This window comes from Phytophthora ramorum, assembly GCF_020800215.1.
Source record: "Phytophthora ramorum isolate Pr-102 chromosome Unknown Phyram_PR-102_s0001, whole genome shotgun sequence".
Classification (NCBI taxonomy): Eukaryota; Oomycota; class Peronosporomycetes; order Peronosporales; family Peronosporaceae; genus Phytophthora; species Phytophthora ramorum.
Genome location: NW_027150647.1, coordinates 2610753 through 2625457, shown reverse-complemented (window position 1 = coordinate 2625457; position 14705 = coordinate 2610753). Strand labels below are relative to the sequence as shown.

General features: G+C 54.4%; 8 protein-coding genes across 8 annotated transcripts; 5 read left to right on the top strand and 3 right to left on the bottom strand.

Annotated features, from left to right (window-relative positions):
• Window positions 1-87: 87 nt before the first annotated feature.
• On the top strand, window positions 88-2461 carry KRP23_495 (WD repeat-containing protein 44; the record flags this gene model as incomplete). The annotated part of the gene is made up of 11 exons (XM_067889730.1): window positions 88-252; window positions 315-369; window positions 442-635; window positions 710-811; window positions 886-1131; window positions 1216-1287; window positions 1360-1449; window positions 1522-1931; window positions 1999-2064; window positions 2129-2199; window positions 2277-2461. The coding sequence occupies 11 exons, from the start codon at window positions 88-90 to the stop codon at window positions 2459-2461; spliced, it is 1656 nt and encodes a 551-aa protein (XP_067751057.1).
• A 309-nt stretch (window positions 2462-2770) lies between these two features.
• Window positions 2771-3718, bottom strand: KRP23_494 (Purine nucleoside phosphorylase; the record flags this gene model as incomplete). The annotated part of the gene is made up of 1 exon (XM_067889719.1): window positions 2771-3718. One exon carries the CDS (start codon window positions 3716-3718, stop codon window positions 2771-2773), a length of 948 nt encoding a protein of 315 aa, XP_067751056.1.
• A 459-nt stretch (window positions 3719-4177) lies between these two features.
• KRP23_493 (Purine nucleoside phosphorylase) lies at window positions 4178-5242 on the bottom strand (the record flags this gene model as incomplete). Its single annotated transcript, XM_067889708.1, has 1 exon — window positions 4178-5242. The coding sequence occupies one exon, from the start codon at window positions 5240-5242 to the stop codon at window positions 4178-4180; it is 1065 nt and encodes a 354-aa protein (XP_067751055.1).
• Window positions 5243-6273: 1031 nt separating this feature from the next.
• On the top strand, window positions 6274-6492 carry KRP23_492 (Ribonuclease H; the record flags this gene model as incomplete). Its single annotated transcript, XM_067889697.1, has 1 exon — window positions 6274-6492. The coding sequence occupies one exon, from the start codon at window positions 6274-6276 to the stop codon at window positions 6490-6492; it is 219 nt and encodes a 72-aa protein (XP_067751054.1).
• Window positions 6493-6809: 317 nt separating this feature from the next.
• Window positions 6810-7439, top strand: KRP23_491 (Charged multivesicular body protein 1; the record flags this gene model as incomplete). The annotated part of the gene is made up of 1 exon (XM_067889686.1): window positions 6810-7439. The coding sequence occupies one exon, from the start codon at window positions 6810-6812 to the stop codon at window positions 7437-7439; it is 630 nt and encodes a 209-aa protein (XP_067751053.1).
• A 390-nt stretch (window positions 7440-7829) lies between these two features.
• Window positions 7830-10010, top strand: KRP23_490 (SPX and EXS domain-containing protein 1; the record flags this gene model as incomplete). The annotated part of the gene is made up of 1 exon (XM_067889674.1): window positions 7830-10010. The coding sequence occupies one exon, from the start codon at window positions 7830-7832 to the stop codon at window positions 10008-10010; it is 2181 nt and encodes a 726-aa protein (XP_067751052.1).
• Window positions 10011-10232: 222 nt separating this feature from the next.
• On the bottom strand, window positions 10233-10775 carry KRP23_489 (Translationally-controlled tumor protein-like protein; the record flags this gene model as incomplete). Its single annotated transcript, XM_067889661.1, has 1 exon — window positions 10233-10775. One exon carries the CDS (start codon window positions 10773-10775, stop codon window positions 10233-10235), a length of 543 nt encoding a protein of 180 aa, XP_067751051.1.
• A 1120-nt stretch (window positions 10776-11895) lies between these two features.
• On the top strand, window positions 11896-14450 carry KRP23_488 (uncharacterized protein; the record flags this gene model as incomplete). The annotated part of the gene is made up of 3 exons (XM_067889650.1): window positions 11896-11958; window positions 12031-12107; window positions 12179-14450. 3 exons carry the CDS (start codon window positions 11896-11898, stop codon window positions 14448-14450), a joined length of 2412 nt encoding a protein of 803 aa, XP_067751050.1.
• Between the last annotated feature and the right edge of the window lie 255 nt (window positions 14451-14705).

The window sequence follows — 14705 nt, the reverse complement described above, 5'->3', positions numbered from 1 at the left end:
TGCAGAGTGATGGTCTTTAGGTTGAAGTTATTCATAGCATTGCGACGTTCGACTCCTGCGCATTAAAAAGCGGGAAACTGCAGGAATATGGAGACGGCGGAAGCTCAAGCTACCCCCGCAACTGGAAGTAGCAGGGCTACCAGGAGTATGGCACCACCTCCCCCAACCCCCGCAGCATCGACGACGACGTCTCGCTTGGAGCACGGACGCGCCTCCAGACACGAGGACAGCGGACTACTATCAGACGACGATGTAAGTGATAGTATTGCGCCATTTATAAGGAGAATGAGATTGACTTTGGCTTCAATTTGTAGTTCTACGACGCCCATGAAGACGTGGATGCGGACGCTTCGAGACAGGCCTCGACCGGTGCGTTCAAGGTTCTACCAGGCTCAACGCGCTTATACTGATGCTTATATTGCTTGCATTACTTATTGGCAGCCTTGAATACCGCCACCAATCAGGCATTGAGGGGGCCGGAGATCAACAACAAGGTTACCGACGCAGACGACAGCAAGTACATTGTGAAGAACAAGGACACAGGCGAGGTATTCGACATCCGGGACCTCGCTAGCTTACCAGCGGACTCGTACTCGATTTTCCCTAATAACTTTGTTGTTCCACAAGAAGAAGAGGTGCGTCAGTGATAAAACGGAGTACAAAGACACTCTTGTGGATGTTGCTTAGTCAAAAACTTGGCTGTGAGCAGGTCAAACGGACCAAGACCAGACGCCCTTCTCTGACGAAAATCATGTCTAGATTTCCGATGAAGTCTAAGGCGAAAGAACCGACGAAAAGGAACCATGTCCCGGTACTGCATCTTGCTCTTCTTGTTTCTATTGGACTTGCTGTAGGATAGTTTTTCTGACAACACGTTGCATTTAGGTGACGTCGTGCAAGAAAGAAAAACGGGACCTTGAAGATTTGTGTTTAGCACAAACGTTATCCAAGCACACGGGCACTATTTGGACGATGAAGTTTAGCCATGACGGCGCCCGCCTTGTTTCTGGAGGCCAAGATGCTATCTTGCGCGTTTGGAAGGTTCAGATTAGCTCTGAAGAAGACGCAACAGTGTCAAGGGAGAGCGAGGAGAAACAGATTCTTGATGCAGAACCAGAACGGTCTTACCAGGTGAGTCAGCGGGCATGAACGCTAACTCCATGCCTCGAGGCGAACAAATATGCCTCCATTGACTGCTTGCTTTCGCTTCGTCAGGGTCATACAATGCCGATCGTCGATGTATCCTGGAGCCGCAGCAACTTTATCCTCTCTGCGTCGATGGACAAGGTTTACTATTATTACGATGTCATGTACGAAATGCATCACGAGCTGACAGTGATCTTCTTGTTGTCATCCTAGACGGTTCGGCTGTGGCACATTTCCCGTGAAGATTGCTTGCATGTTTTTCACCATCCAGATAGCGTGCCGGCAGTAGACTTTCATCCAAAGGTTTGTTGAATGTCTATCGCCCAATTGCCCAAACTTCGTGTTGACAACGAACTCTGTACTTGCAAAACACAGGAGGACAGATACTTCTTATCCGGATGCTTCGACAACAAGGCGCGCGTTTGGGATATTCCGGACGGCTGCGTGGTTTCCTACGTTCAAACACCCGTGATGATCACTGCTGCCAGTTTTAACCCGAGCGGTACACGAGCTATTGTTGGTTTGCTGAATGGCCAATGCATCTTCTACCAAGTCAACTCGCACCAGCAGATGAACTACTACACTCAAATTGAGTGCCGAAACAGCCGCGGGTCGATGAGAAAGGGGCGTAAGGTTACTGGCATCGAGTTCGATCCAGAGGGAAAGTATTTCTTGGTCAGCACGAACGATTCCCGGATGAGATTATTCTCAGTGGACAATTATTCACGAATATGCAAGTACAAAGGCCTCGTCAACGGGCACCTTCAAATCAAGGGACGATTCAGGTACGGCTCTGTGATGTATGCGAATTTGGGTGGCCTTTCAGTGAAGTTCTCATTCTCATGACATTAGCCAAGATGGAGACTTCGTAATTTGTGGATCCGAGAATGGTTCAGTCTACGTTTGGAACAAAGCAAGGTGTGCTCGCCAGTGTGAGCACTTTCGTGCAGCTTCCTATCTAACGCTGTTGTAATTTTATCAGATACCTCCGGTCTATGAGCATTGTAAAAAGCAGCAAGCAGGATCGCAACTCCTCGTACGAATTTTTTACAGGTAAGGTATCATACAATGTGCAATCGAATACGTGGGCCTATTGCTGGCAAGTTCTCACTGGTTTCATCTGCACTCAGCTGCTGAGCCGCCCAATGGAATAGTCACCGTCGCGTTGTTCGCTCCCGCAAGCACCTTTGCCATGGTGAAGTCCAAGCTCGAGGCGAGCGACGATGTGAATACAAATGCTTGCACGGGGCTCATTGTGAGCGCAAGTTATGACGGATGCATCAAGTTTTTCGAGCGGTCTGTGAAGAGCGTGTAAGTGAGACAGCAAGCACCAACAAGGCGATTTTAGTGGCAGCCCTTAAAGTTAGTGGAATTGTGGGGAACCACCTATAGAGCGCAGGGTAAAGGGAACCGTGAAATCCATCCGATCTGTACGCAAATTGTATTACCAGCAATTCGTTCTCAGCGATTGAGGCACTCGGCTATCTACCAGTGGTATAGCGCCTCGGTATCAACGAAGCAATCTCTTCTCTTCAAAATAGACTGTTTGCCTGCATGTGGTATATTGTGTTCTCGTTGCCTCTATACATCGAAGGCTTGAGTTGGTAAGACGGTTCGCTCAAACTTACAACATTAGAGTACAAGGGTTTATCCTATTGCCGATGGCTGCGATTAGTTCTCGCACAAACGTCTCGATGTCTTTCTGCGTGGCCTCAATGGTCTCAATTACTTCGTCATGACATGCCGGCGAGCCTTTCTCTCCAGGGAAAAGAGCCTTATTCGTGATGACGGACAGCCCGATGGTCTTCAGTCCGCAGTGCGCCGCCACGATCACTTCAGGAACTGTGCTCATGCCGACAGCATCGCAGCCAACAAGTCTTAGATAGCGAGCCTCGGTCGGGGTCTCGTATGTTGGTCCGGAGACGAAACAGTAAACGCCACGTCGAACTTTGTGGGCCAGACCCATCTTTTCTGCTACACTGTACGCCAGGTCCTGCAACTTCTCGTCGTAGCAGTTGGTCAGAGGTGTAAAACGACCACCAAAACGAGAATCATTTGGCCCGATCAGTGGATGCTGGCCCGACAAACCAGGCATGTTCAAGTGGTCGTTCATGATCATCAGGTCTCCGACGTTGAAGTCCGGGTTCAGACCGCCCGCCGCATTAGTCACCAACAGATACTTGATACCCAGCAGGTACATAACGCGAATGGGCAGCGCCGTCTCGCGCATGGCGTAGCCCTCGTAGCAGTGGAAGCGACCGCGCATGCACACAACACGGATGCCATCCAGGTCGCCGAACACGAGCTCTCCGGCGTGGCCCTCGACGGTGGATCGCGGGAACTGCGGGATATCCTCGTACTTGATGACTTCTTGGTTGGACAGGCACTTGCTGAGGCCGCCGAGTCCGGTGCCGCAGACGACACCGACGAGCGGCTTGGTGGTGACGCGTTCTCGAAGGAATTCGTTGATGACATCGATGCGCTCCTTGGGTACAGCATTGTCGTTGCCACTCTGGTTAGGTGGCTGCACGTTGGACAGGGGGGTCCTGGGGTCCTTCGTGTCGTTCATCATGGTGCTTGAAGCGAGGTGATCGCGTGCGTACGCGCTGAAGACTGAACTACCGAGCCACGATGGCGCGCAAATTTGCGCGCCATCTGTTCAAAATTGTTCAAAAGTTGATGGCGACCAAATGAGCATAGTGAGAACAAGTCAGTAGTATAGCCATGTACTCAAAATCTATTGGCCGGACTATATTTGAATACGAAACCGAGATACTCACCTGGCTCATGCTCTTCGCGGTTAACCATGAGATGTGTTATACATGTTCTTGGACTGCCGGGAGCGAGTGCTCATATGCAGCGTGGAGGTCTTTCGCATACATTCATGTGCTGGTGTACTCTGGATCCCACGAGCGCCTATGCTTTTAGCATGGTAAACAACACGCAGATATAACTATCATCTAACTTACTGTATTTTATTTCAGTTGGCACCAAGCTAGCAGACTTATAACTTATAAAGACTGGCACCGCTCTATGAATGATGCTGCTTGCCAATGGCTGCGATCAGGTCTCGCACGTACGTCTCGATGTCGTGCTGCGTGGCCTGAACGGTCTCAAGGACCTCGTTGTGAGAAGCGGCCTCTCGCTCCTCCCCGGGGAAGAGCGCCTTGTTGGTGATCAGCGACAGGCCGATGACTTTCAGCCCACAGTGTGCTGCCACGATAACCTCAGGCACGGTGCTCATGCCGACAGCGTCACCTCCCACCAGTCTGAGGAAACGGCATTCCGTCGGCGTCTCGTAAGTGGGTCCGGACACAAAACAGTACACCCCCTTACGAACTTTGTGGGCCAAGCCAAGATTCTCGGCCACCTTGACGGCCAGATCCTGAAGTTTCTTGTCATAGCAGTTTGAAAGTGGGGTGAAGCGAGCGCCAAAACGAGAATCATTTGGCCCGATCAGTGGATGCTGGCCCGACAAACCAGGCATGTTCAAGTGGTCGTTCATGATCATCAGGTCTCCGACGTTGAAGTCCGGATTCAGACCGCCCGCCGCATTAGTCACCAACAGATACTTGATACCCAGCAGGTACATAACGCGAATGGGCAGCGCCGTCTCGCGCATGGCGTAGCCCTCGTAGCAGTGGAAGCGACCGCGCATGCACACAACACGGATGCCATCCAGGTCGCCGAACACGAGCTCTCCGGCGTGGCCCTCGACGGTGGATCGCGGGAACTGCGGGATATCCTCGTACTTGATGACTTCTTGGTTGGACAGGCACTTGCTGAGGCCGCCGAGTCCGGAGCCGCAGACGACACCGACGAGCGGCTTGGTGGTGACGCGTTCTCGAAGGAATTCGTTGATGACATCGATGCGCTCCCTGGGCACGGCTTCGTCAGCTATTTGGCCCGTGGAAAGGCGACGCACGTGGTGCGAAGTGCTGCCGTCTTTGCTACCGGCGAGCGTGGCGACTGAGCTCACCGTCGAGTGGGCGCGCGGGCTCATGCCGTCCACGCTATGGCTCTGGTGCTGGCGGGTCACGTGTGCGGGCAGCGACAGCGGTAGCAACTCCGGCGTGGTCTTAAGATCGTTCATCATGGTGCGGAGGGACGAATGCGTTACAGGCGTTGCTCTGGGGCGGCAGATTGAAGAGTGAGCGGGCTTCGCATGCCCGAAATGGCGCATAACGACTTTTAGTTGCAAGTTGAAGCCACGCGCGTCGCGTCGATCGGCACGCATTCAGATTCGTTTAAGTACGAGCAAATGGAGCCACAACAAACATGTACTTGACTGAGCGCGCTTGCGGCGCCACCTCGTGCGAGGTAGTTGAATATCTTGCCTGATGCTCGCTTCGGCTGGATCAGCGGTGGTTGCTTTCTTTGCGAGACTGTCACAGCGCGATACATGTATGCGCGAGTTGAGCTGCAACCTGCGTTCGTCTACTGCCGTCGTCGCGTTGACAGCGGGGCCGTCCATTTCCCCGCTTGTCTGCACTGCCGTCCGAGTTACTTATTTCCCCCGTACAACTTGATTGCCATCGGAAGGCGGAGCGGAAGACTGTGTCCCAGTCTCGACAAAACATCCGTCGGTGACGGAAATTGCAGCAACTCGGGAGGTGAAGATCTTGCTGCTGCTGCGCAAGTGCGCACCTTGTTGAAGTGGTCTGTGGGTTTTTGCGTCGGCGGTGAGTCATCCTATCGCTGCGACCACCGTTATGGGCTCGCCATGAGAACTCGAGGCTGGCCGAACCGTTCGCAGCATGGGATACGCCATCACAGTTTGAGAGTCACACGCGTGTTGCGAGCCTTCGCCGCGTTCAGGTAAGCTTGTAAATAGGCCAGTTGCCTCTCCTCGGGAGGAATTGCTTGTCACGCTAGCTACCATCGTCTGGAACGTTGTTGCAAATGTGTTTGTGGAAGGCAACAACGAATAGCCTTCATTATTTAATTCACCTTTACAAATCAACGCACATAAATGACCATATACGAGACTACCATATTTAATAAACTGTTTATTTAATTAAATGAGCAGAAGTGAGCTTTTCTGATCTCACGCAAGGTCACTTTCCAAAAATCGCGAGGAGGACGCAAGTGGACCAAGAAGAAACCCAACAAGAAATTCAAGTGAGTATGCCGAAGGGCAACGGAAGAGGTAAAGGAGGATACTACGCGGTGGCCAACGGCCGCGAGACGGGCGTCTACAAGTCCTGGGACTCGGCCAAGGCTCAGACAAACGGGTACTCCCACAACCAGCACCAGCGCTTCGACTCGCAGGCCGAAGCCAACGCGTACATCGCGGGCTACAACGGCGGCACTGGCCAGAGGGGCAGCCCTCCGCTGCGCGAATAACCTGCTGGTGCGCCGTGCCAGGCGCGGGGACTGACGCGAGTGGGTCGTTGAGGACGAAGCTGCTGTGGGATCTCGATGACCAATGCCCCCGCCCGGCAATTTGTGTGAATTGTCGTCGTGCTACGAGCTAGGATACGTGGAAGAGAAGTCGTCTAGCCCAAAATGAAATGGCTTCACGCCCTTCTTGTTGAAGTTTATTGTAGCAACTTACACGCAACTTAATCTCTGGTTACGTTGCTTAATAAAATCCATCCCGCATTACGAGGAAGGCGAGGAAGGCGCTCATTAGCCAGGCACAGCAGACGACAAGAGACGCCATGATGAACATCTTTTCGCGCAAGAACAAGCTCGAGGACGAGCTGTTCAACATGAAGTTCACGGCCAAGACGCTGCTGCGCAACGCCAAGAAGTGCGACAAGAATCAGGTGGCGCAGAAAGCCAAACTCAAGAAGGCCATCGAGCAGGGCAACATGGAGGGCGCCAAGATCTACGCGCAGAACGTGATCCGCGAGAAGAACCAGGCGCTGAGTTACCTGCAGCTGGCTTCGCGCATGGACGCAGTGGCGGCGCGCGTTCAGACGGCCATCAGCATGGGGCAGCTCAAGGCCAACATGAGCGGCGTGGTCAAGGGCATGGACACGGTCATGGAGTCCATGAACGTGGAGAAGATATCGCAGACCATGGATCAGTTCGAGAAGCACTTTGAGGACATGGACGTGCGCTCCGCCTACATGGAGGGCGCCATGAGCAGCGGTACGTCGCTCTCGACGCCCGCGGATCAGGTGGACGACCTCATTCAGATGGTCGCGGACGAGAACGGGCTCAAAGTTGCAGGGCAGCTCGACTCGGCGGGGCTTGTGGGCACCGAGCTGCCCACCACAGAAGCTGCTCGCGAGAAGAAGTCGCAGGATGATCTGTCCATGCGGCTCGCGGCGCTACGGAAGTAGCCACATCAACGTTGTAGAGATTTCTGAGCTCTGAACCGAAATTTGCATACACGTATCGTAGCGACCAAGGTTTGCGCTGTTGCTGGCAAGCAGCAAGTTGCCTTTGCCCAGGTATAATAGTGCGCGGTTTTATTGCTCGACCGTTCTAAAATACTACTGTATGGGCTAGGTATTGCACCTCCATACAAACACTAGGTGTCAAATTCAAACACCAGGCACCTAAAACGCCGGCCACGCCGTTGCCGTTCGACTAGACCATTGGCCTTTCGAAGCCACGTCAAGTGCGAGGTCACACCTCAGAGGCTAATCAGATCCAGCCGCAAGCAGTGGCGCAGACGGCACGGCAACGTCAGCGACTGCCACAAGCGGATCCTCCACACCGCCGGCACGATGGTTCACTTCAGCCTACGGCTGCGCGACAACGTCGTAGCTGAGTGGCGTGGCGACTATCTGGACTACGACGGACTCAAGCGGCTGCTGGAGCGGCAGCGGCAGACCGACGCGGCGCTGGCCGCCGCCGCCTCCAGCACGACGTTGGAGGTGCGATTGCCCACTGAGAACATGGAGACCAACGCGCTGAGCGGCCACCAGTGGCGCCCCATGGCTACGGGCAGCAGTGCGCAGCTGGCCAAGAAGATCGTCCACAAACTCGCGTTCTTGCGGCTCTCCGGGTCTCCGCCGTCGTCCGCCGAGTCCGAGCAGCTGCAGTCGCTGCTCTCTGCACCCGTCGCCTTCGAGGAGGCGCTGGAGCATGAGTACAGCAAAGTGGAGCGTGCCTACGCCCGACATGCAGCACAATTGGCCGAGCAGCTGGTACATCTGCAGGCCCAGCACCGAGAAGACTCGCCTGCTACCGCGCAGGACTCGCTCAAGAATTCGCTAGTCGAACTGCATCGACTGCTGAATCTGCTGCACAACTTTGCGTTGCTCAATTACACGGGGTTCGTCAAGATTCTCAAGCGCTACGACAAGATCGCTAGCTTTCCGGTCGACCAGCGTGAGGAACAGAAGAACAAGCTGCAGACGTTTGAGTTTGCCAAGGCCCAGCGGTGCTCGAAGCTGCTGAAGCAGGTAGAGCGGTCGTTCGCTGACTGGTACTGCGACGGAAACACGACGGTGGCAGTGGCAACGCTCATGACCAAGAAGGAGGACTTTGTGAATTGGGGGCATATTTATCTGGGCATCAAGGCTGGCTCCTGTCTCATTCTGCTCATCTGGGTGTGCTGGGACTCGCTCGTAGTCCCTATGTTTCACAATGGACGTGAGAACCATCTTATCGACCTCGTGCGCACCCGAGCCTACCCCGTGTACCGTGGCATTGGCTGTCTCCTGCTGCTACATTGGCTGGTGGGAGTGTCCCTTTACGTCTGGCGGGCTGCAAGGATCAACTACCGCTACATTTTCGAGCTGAACCCGCGGCGAGCGCAGTCGTATCCGCAGGTGTTTAGCGATGCCACGAACATGACCATCATGTTCCTGGCGAATGTGCTGCTCTACTACAAGGTTGTGAATGGCTACTTCCCGGAGGAGCTGCTGCACCGCGGCTACTATCCGCTGGCGCTGTTCTTGTACACCTTCTACTTCTACGCTATCCGCCCGTGGGGCCAACAACTTGGTATGCTTCGGACGGTGTGGGAAGTCGTGTGGTCGCCACTGTATCCCGTGTCGTTCTTTCACACTTTCGTGGGAGACTACCTCACTAGTACAGTCAAGGTCACGCAGGACGTCAGCTGGTCGGTCTGCTTCTTCGCCACGAAGGAGTTTTTGCGCAAAGACATTGTTCCAGCTGAAGATGGCATATCCGCCTTAACTACGACACTGGACCCGGATGAACCAACCTGCGCTGACAATGTGTACTACGTGAACGTTGTGGTGCCTTTAGTATGCGCGCTGCCACTCTGGTGGCGCTTCCTGCAGAATCTACGCCGCGTGTACGATACGAAAACGTGGTGGCCGCATTTGCCCAACGCTGCCAAGTACGCGCTCACGCAGGTGGTTGTGCTGTTCGGCCTCTTTCACCCTCTGCACAATGACAACAGCGAAGAAAACGCCTCGAAGGTGCGCATGTTTGTGGTTGCGTGGCTGTTCCTGTTCACGGCTAGCTCGCTGTATACGTGGGTCTGGGATGTGACGATGGACTGGGGCCTCGGCCGGCCGCAATTCAAGTTCCTGGGAGACTCGCAGATGTTCTCACGCAAGTGGGTCTATTACGCCGCTATCGTAGCTGACTTGTTCCTGCGTTTTGCGTGGACACTAACGCTCATTCCACCGCGCGGTGCTGCTCGGTGGCTGCCGCTGTATCTGCAGCCTTTCACGATGGTTCTCGAGCTGTTCCGCCGAACCTTCTGGAGCTTCTTCCGTCTCGAGAATGAGCATCTGCGCAACACGCAGGGCTTCCGTCGCGTGGACTTCATCCCGCTGCACTACGACCACGGCGTGGGCGACGTAGAAGGCAAGGACAGCGGAGACGAAGTGGAGCAGCTGGACTTCCGGGTCTTCATGCTCAAGATCTTGGCTGTCCTCTTCACCGTGCTGGGGCTGAGCGTTGTTGCCATCGTCATTGAGCGCTAAGCAGCGTAAACCCTCATTATAGATTTCTTTGCAAATATCGTTGGTCGGTGGGGTGCATATTGACCATGAATGCAATGGCCAACGTATAAGAAGAACACAGCTGACAAGAATTGGAGTACATGAAAAGGAGGCATTAATTAAGGTTTAATGCGCGGGTCAAGGAGAAGAGTCTCGAGCTGCAGACAACAGCAACAGACGCTCCCGTCTAGCGCTCGCACGCGCTTAGAACTTGACCTCCTTGAGGCCCCACTTGATGTAGCAGAAGATGGGGGCCACGGCGCCGTCCGGGTAGTAGGCGTAGGCGAGGCCGGCCTCCGAGTCGCACGACTTGAACATGTAGAACTGCAGCTCCTTGAACATGGACACGAGGAACTTGACGATCTCCTGGGCGTCAGTCTTGAACTGGGCGAGGTCCTCGTCGCTGGCATTCGTGGCCTTGAGGTGCTTCATGGTCTTGCGGAAGTACGACTTGAGGTACGTCTTGAGCTCGGCCTTCGTGTCAAAGCCCGTCTCGATGTAACCAAAGCCGACAGTGTCGTCGATCACGCTGTTAACCGTCTCGACCGAGTCATCCACCTGCTCGTCATCACCGCCGAAAGCGTCACCGCAGCCGATGTCGACGTTGTCGGATCCCTTGGCCACCGTCTTGGACTCGACCTGGAACATGCCCGAGACCAGGTTGCCCTCCATGTCCTTGCACGGAGTCACCTTGTTCGAGTCCGACATGACCTCGTCCTCCGTGAACACATCCTGCCACACCAACATCTTGACTAACTGCTTGTTTGTCTTGAGACCGAAAAGCTACTGCTCGACGCGCAGGGGAAGCGGCGAAAGCTGACTGCGCGTCTCGAACAAGAGCCACCAGTTCCAAGAGGGAGCGTGGGCTGGAAAGGGCATTCCGAGGGAAGACTTGCGACGGATCAGCTGACATGAAGAATAAGGTGTGAGCTCCCCCGCATCCCTGGATTCTTCGCAAGGGCAAGGGTTTGCGTTTCTGCCAATCAGCGCCTGGAATGTTTGCCGAGGACGTTGTGCCTCGCTGTTCCTGTGGGGTACATACAGAAGCCGCTGCTGTCCGCTGTTGCAGCGAGCTATTTAAATAGTAGCAGCAACAGGGCTAATGATTGCAGTAACCGACATGTGAATCTGGCTGTGGTGTGCCTGCTTGTTCAGATTCATCTCATCGGGGTGGCGGAGGGATCATGTACCATTAAAATCGGTACGATGATGTGCGCCACACCACCGATCGTCAGCAGGCGTCTTCCGGCGTTCGACGCCGCTCATCGCACCCCACGCACGCTCGTCCACAGTCGCGTGCACTCGCCTCAAGTGCTTCTGCTTACAGCTCAACTCTCAACGCTACATTGGTGCTGCTCTCACAGCGCCAACCGCCCCAGTACGGGCCGCATGACGTGCCTGGGCCGCCGCGCCTAGTGGCGGACCATGGCCCAATCAACGGGCGTTTTTGTCCGGTGTCAACTTCTATATCGGTGGCTGCTCCCAGGCCATATGAGAGGTTTATGCTATCCCACGGTCATTACAAGACAGTGTTTAGACCGCAAATCCTGTTATTTTGCCATGCTGGACGACAGGCTTTCTGCGCAGCCAGTTTCACTAGTGAAATGCGAATGGAGAGGTGACTACCGCCCATGATTCCATATAGAAGATACTCTCTAAATCCATTTTCAGCGAATGGAATAGCGAATGTCCATCTTTTTGTCCAATCCCATAAGAAATGATGATTACGTTTACCTTGTCCGATATATAGGGTCTCCTGCCAGGCTGCTCGCGTTACCTCCGCCTCGGCGGTAGACGCCGAATTGCAGCGAACAAGTGAGGGCCAGGCAAGCCACTTTCCCGTCCGCTCAGCGTCCACCCGCAGAGCATGTCGAAGGCGCCCAAGGCCAAGAAGGCCGCGCTGCATTACCAGCCGTACCAGGCCTTCAGCGTGGGTGCTGTCTGAACCTGATACTGACGTAACCCTCTCTGACCTTCGCGGCTCTTGTTGACCTTGTTCCAGATAAATGGAGAGGGCGAGGAGCCGTCCATGGACCTGAGCATGTCGGACCTGCCGCTGCATCTGGACCCCGTGCTCTCGTACGTCCCTTGGGTCTGACAGGAGGAGCTGAAAGGTGGTATCGTACTTACTAGTGTGTTGCTGTGTCCAGAGGCCTGTCGTCCAATATGAGCCGCAACTTGTGGGACGACTGGAACGAGAACGACGCCAACTTCGGCATGAAGTTCGACATGTTCACGGATGAAGTCAGTTCGGCCAGTACGGCCAGCTCCACAGCTAGTCCCAACCCGAGCATGCACGTGGCCAATGTGAACGCCAATGGAGGCTTCGACCAGCAACAGAACGCGTCGCCCAACACGATGCACAGCCACGCGGGATCAGCGACACCCACCCATGATAAACCGCGCGCGGACGTCCAGCGCTCACTGAGCGAGGACATTGTCCACATGCTGGATGACAACAACGACGCGGTCTTCTCCAAGCATTTGGAGGTGGAGCAGCGACGCGATACGGCCATGCACAATATGATGTTCAACCAGGCCGCCGGACAGAACAACATCATGGCCTTCCAGCAGCAACAGCAGCAGCAGCAGCAGATGCCGAGTCACATCCAGCAATTTCAGCATCAGCAGATGCACATGCAGCAACAACAGTTCCAGCAACAGCAGCAACAATTCCAACAAGCTGCTGGAACTGCCGGCTCGAGCTGGATGAACAACTTCGGTGGTGGAAACCAGACCTCTGCAACCACAACTGCGCCGGCTTCTGGGAAACCCAGCACCCCGCCCGCTCATCGTCGTCAGTCCCATCCGTCAAACCCATCAGCGCTAGATATTGCTGTGGCTGAGGGCGCGGCTTCGTTGATTGCCAAGTGCCCTGGGTCTCGCACCCAAGCGACAGTGGCGACTTCTTCTTCAGGCCAAACATCTACAAGCTCTTCCGCTCCTCAGTACTCTACCGCCAACAGAGGCAAGTTTGGTCTACCAGTCAGCAGCCCCAATCACGCCAAGGAAAAGCCTGGTGTAGCAGGATCCCAAGGAAGCGCCGCTTCTGGAGACGCTGCTGCAAGTGCAGATGCCGCAACTGGTAACAAGGGAGCTGGCGCGAGTGATGCTGATACAAATGGCAACAATGACACCAATATGACTGACCAGTCGCAGCAAGGCAATGGATTGGGGGCACAAGGAATGATGCCGAACCCATTCATGATGTACCAGATGATGGGTCCGCAGGGAATGAACATGATGGGGATGCCGATGCAGATGCCTATGGGAATGAATGGGATGAACAACATGAATGGCATGCAGCTCCCCATGCAAATGCAGTTACAAATGCAGTTGCAGATGCAAATGCAAATGGCGCAGCTGGCTCAAATGAACGGAATGGGTGGAATGAATGGAATGCAGATGCCCATGGGACTGCCAGGCATGCCGATGGGCATGAACATGCAGATGCCCATGAATATGAATATGCAGCAGCAGCAGCAGGTCAATCCCCAGAGTGGATTATCAGGTGACGTTGAAATGACTCCAGTGCAGACAGGATTTTCTGTGCCTGCGACTGGTGCTCCGATGCTGAAACCGGCCAGAACACTTCAGCCGAAGGGTGTTCGTGCGGGACCGGGCTTTGTAAGCATTGCTCGGAAGCCCGAAGAGCCTGAGGTTAGCAGTATTTTGAAATCACTCATGGACGAGGAGGCCAAAAAGAAAGAAAAGAAGCTTGAACGCAATCGTGATTCGGCGCGTGAGAGTCGCAAAAAGCAGCAGACGTACGTCGAGACCCTGGAAAATGGCATCAAGCGCCTGCAAATTAATCGCGATCTCGTACGTTCATATCATTGGGGTGTCAGCGGCCCGGGCTTCGGTCCACTGCCTTGCCCGAACTCACCGCAGATGTTTGACTGGAAAAATCGCTTGGAGGTGGTCACAGGTCGAACGGAGGCCTTCTCGACCATTCAGAACCCTGCCAATTTCCAGTCCCTTATGCGGCTGAACCGGCAGCGCCGTACGCTAGCTATGCAGCACGGAGATCGCGAGCGAGCTGTATGGAAATGCTTCGTGTTCGTCGGACGACAGCTCGCTGCGATGCGCACGCGTGTTCTTCAGGTGCAAATGCTGCGCACGTTTTCAGAGAATCCGTTGGCGATGGAGTTGGACGCAGAGCTGAAGCTGTCGGCTGACCAAAAGCTGCAGCTGCAGTGCCATGCTCAGCAAATGTTCAACCAAGAGGTGGTGGAGCTCACGAAGCTGTTCAAGATATTCTTTGCTCTCCGCAATGAAGCTCTTCGATTGAACATTTTGTCACCAACCCTGGAGCGCTACTTCCGCGAGGCGTGCTCGTTCGACCAGTTGCAGAAGCTGTTGCAGTGGTCGGAAAGCCATCGCACCGTCATCGAGACGGATCTTTTCCTAGATGAAGTTTAGGAGCGTTCGGCGCGAATAGTTGTCAAATTAACTCTCAGGAGAACCGAAGCGTGTAAGGCTTCGAGCGCAGCGTAACGTGGACGATTTTGTGGACATCAAGAATCGAATCCATACGAGATTTGTACCATGTGCACGAAGACTTTGACTTCCCAAGTAACCTGGATCAATGGTAGTCGAGGTTGACACGGATCGCTTATATTTTGACATCAACCTTCTCTACTGATTCTTGACAAAACTTTGATGCACAAGGCGGCT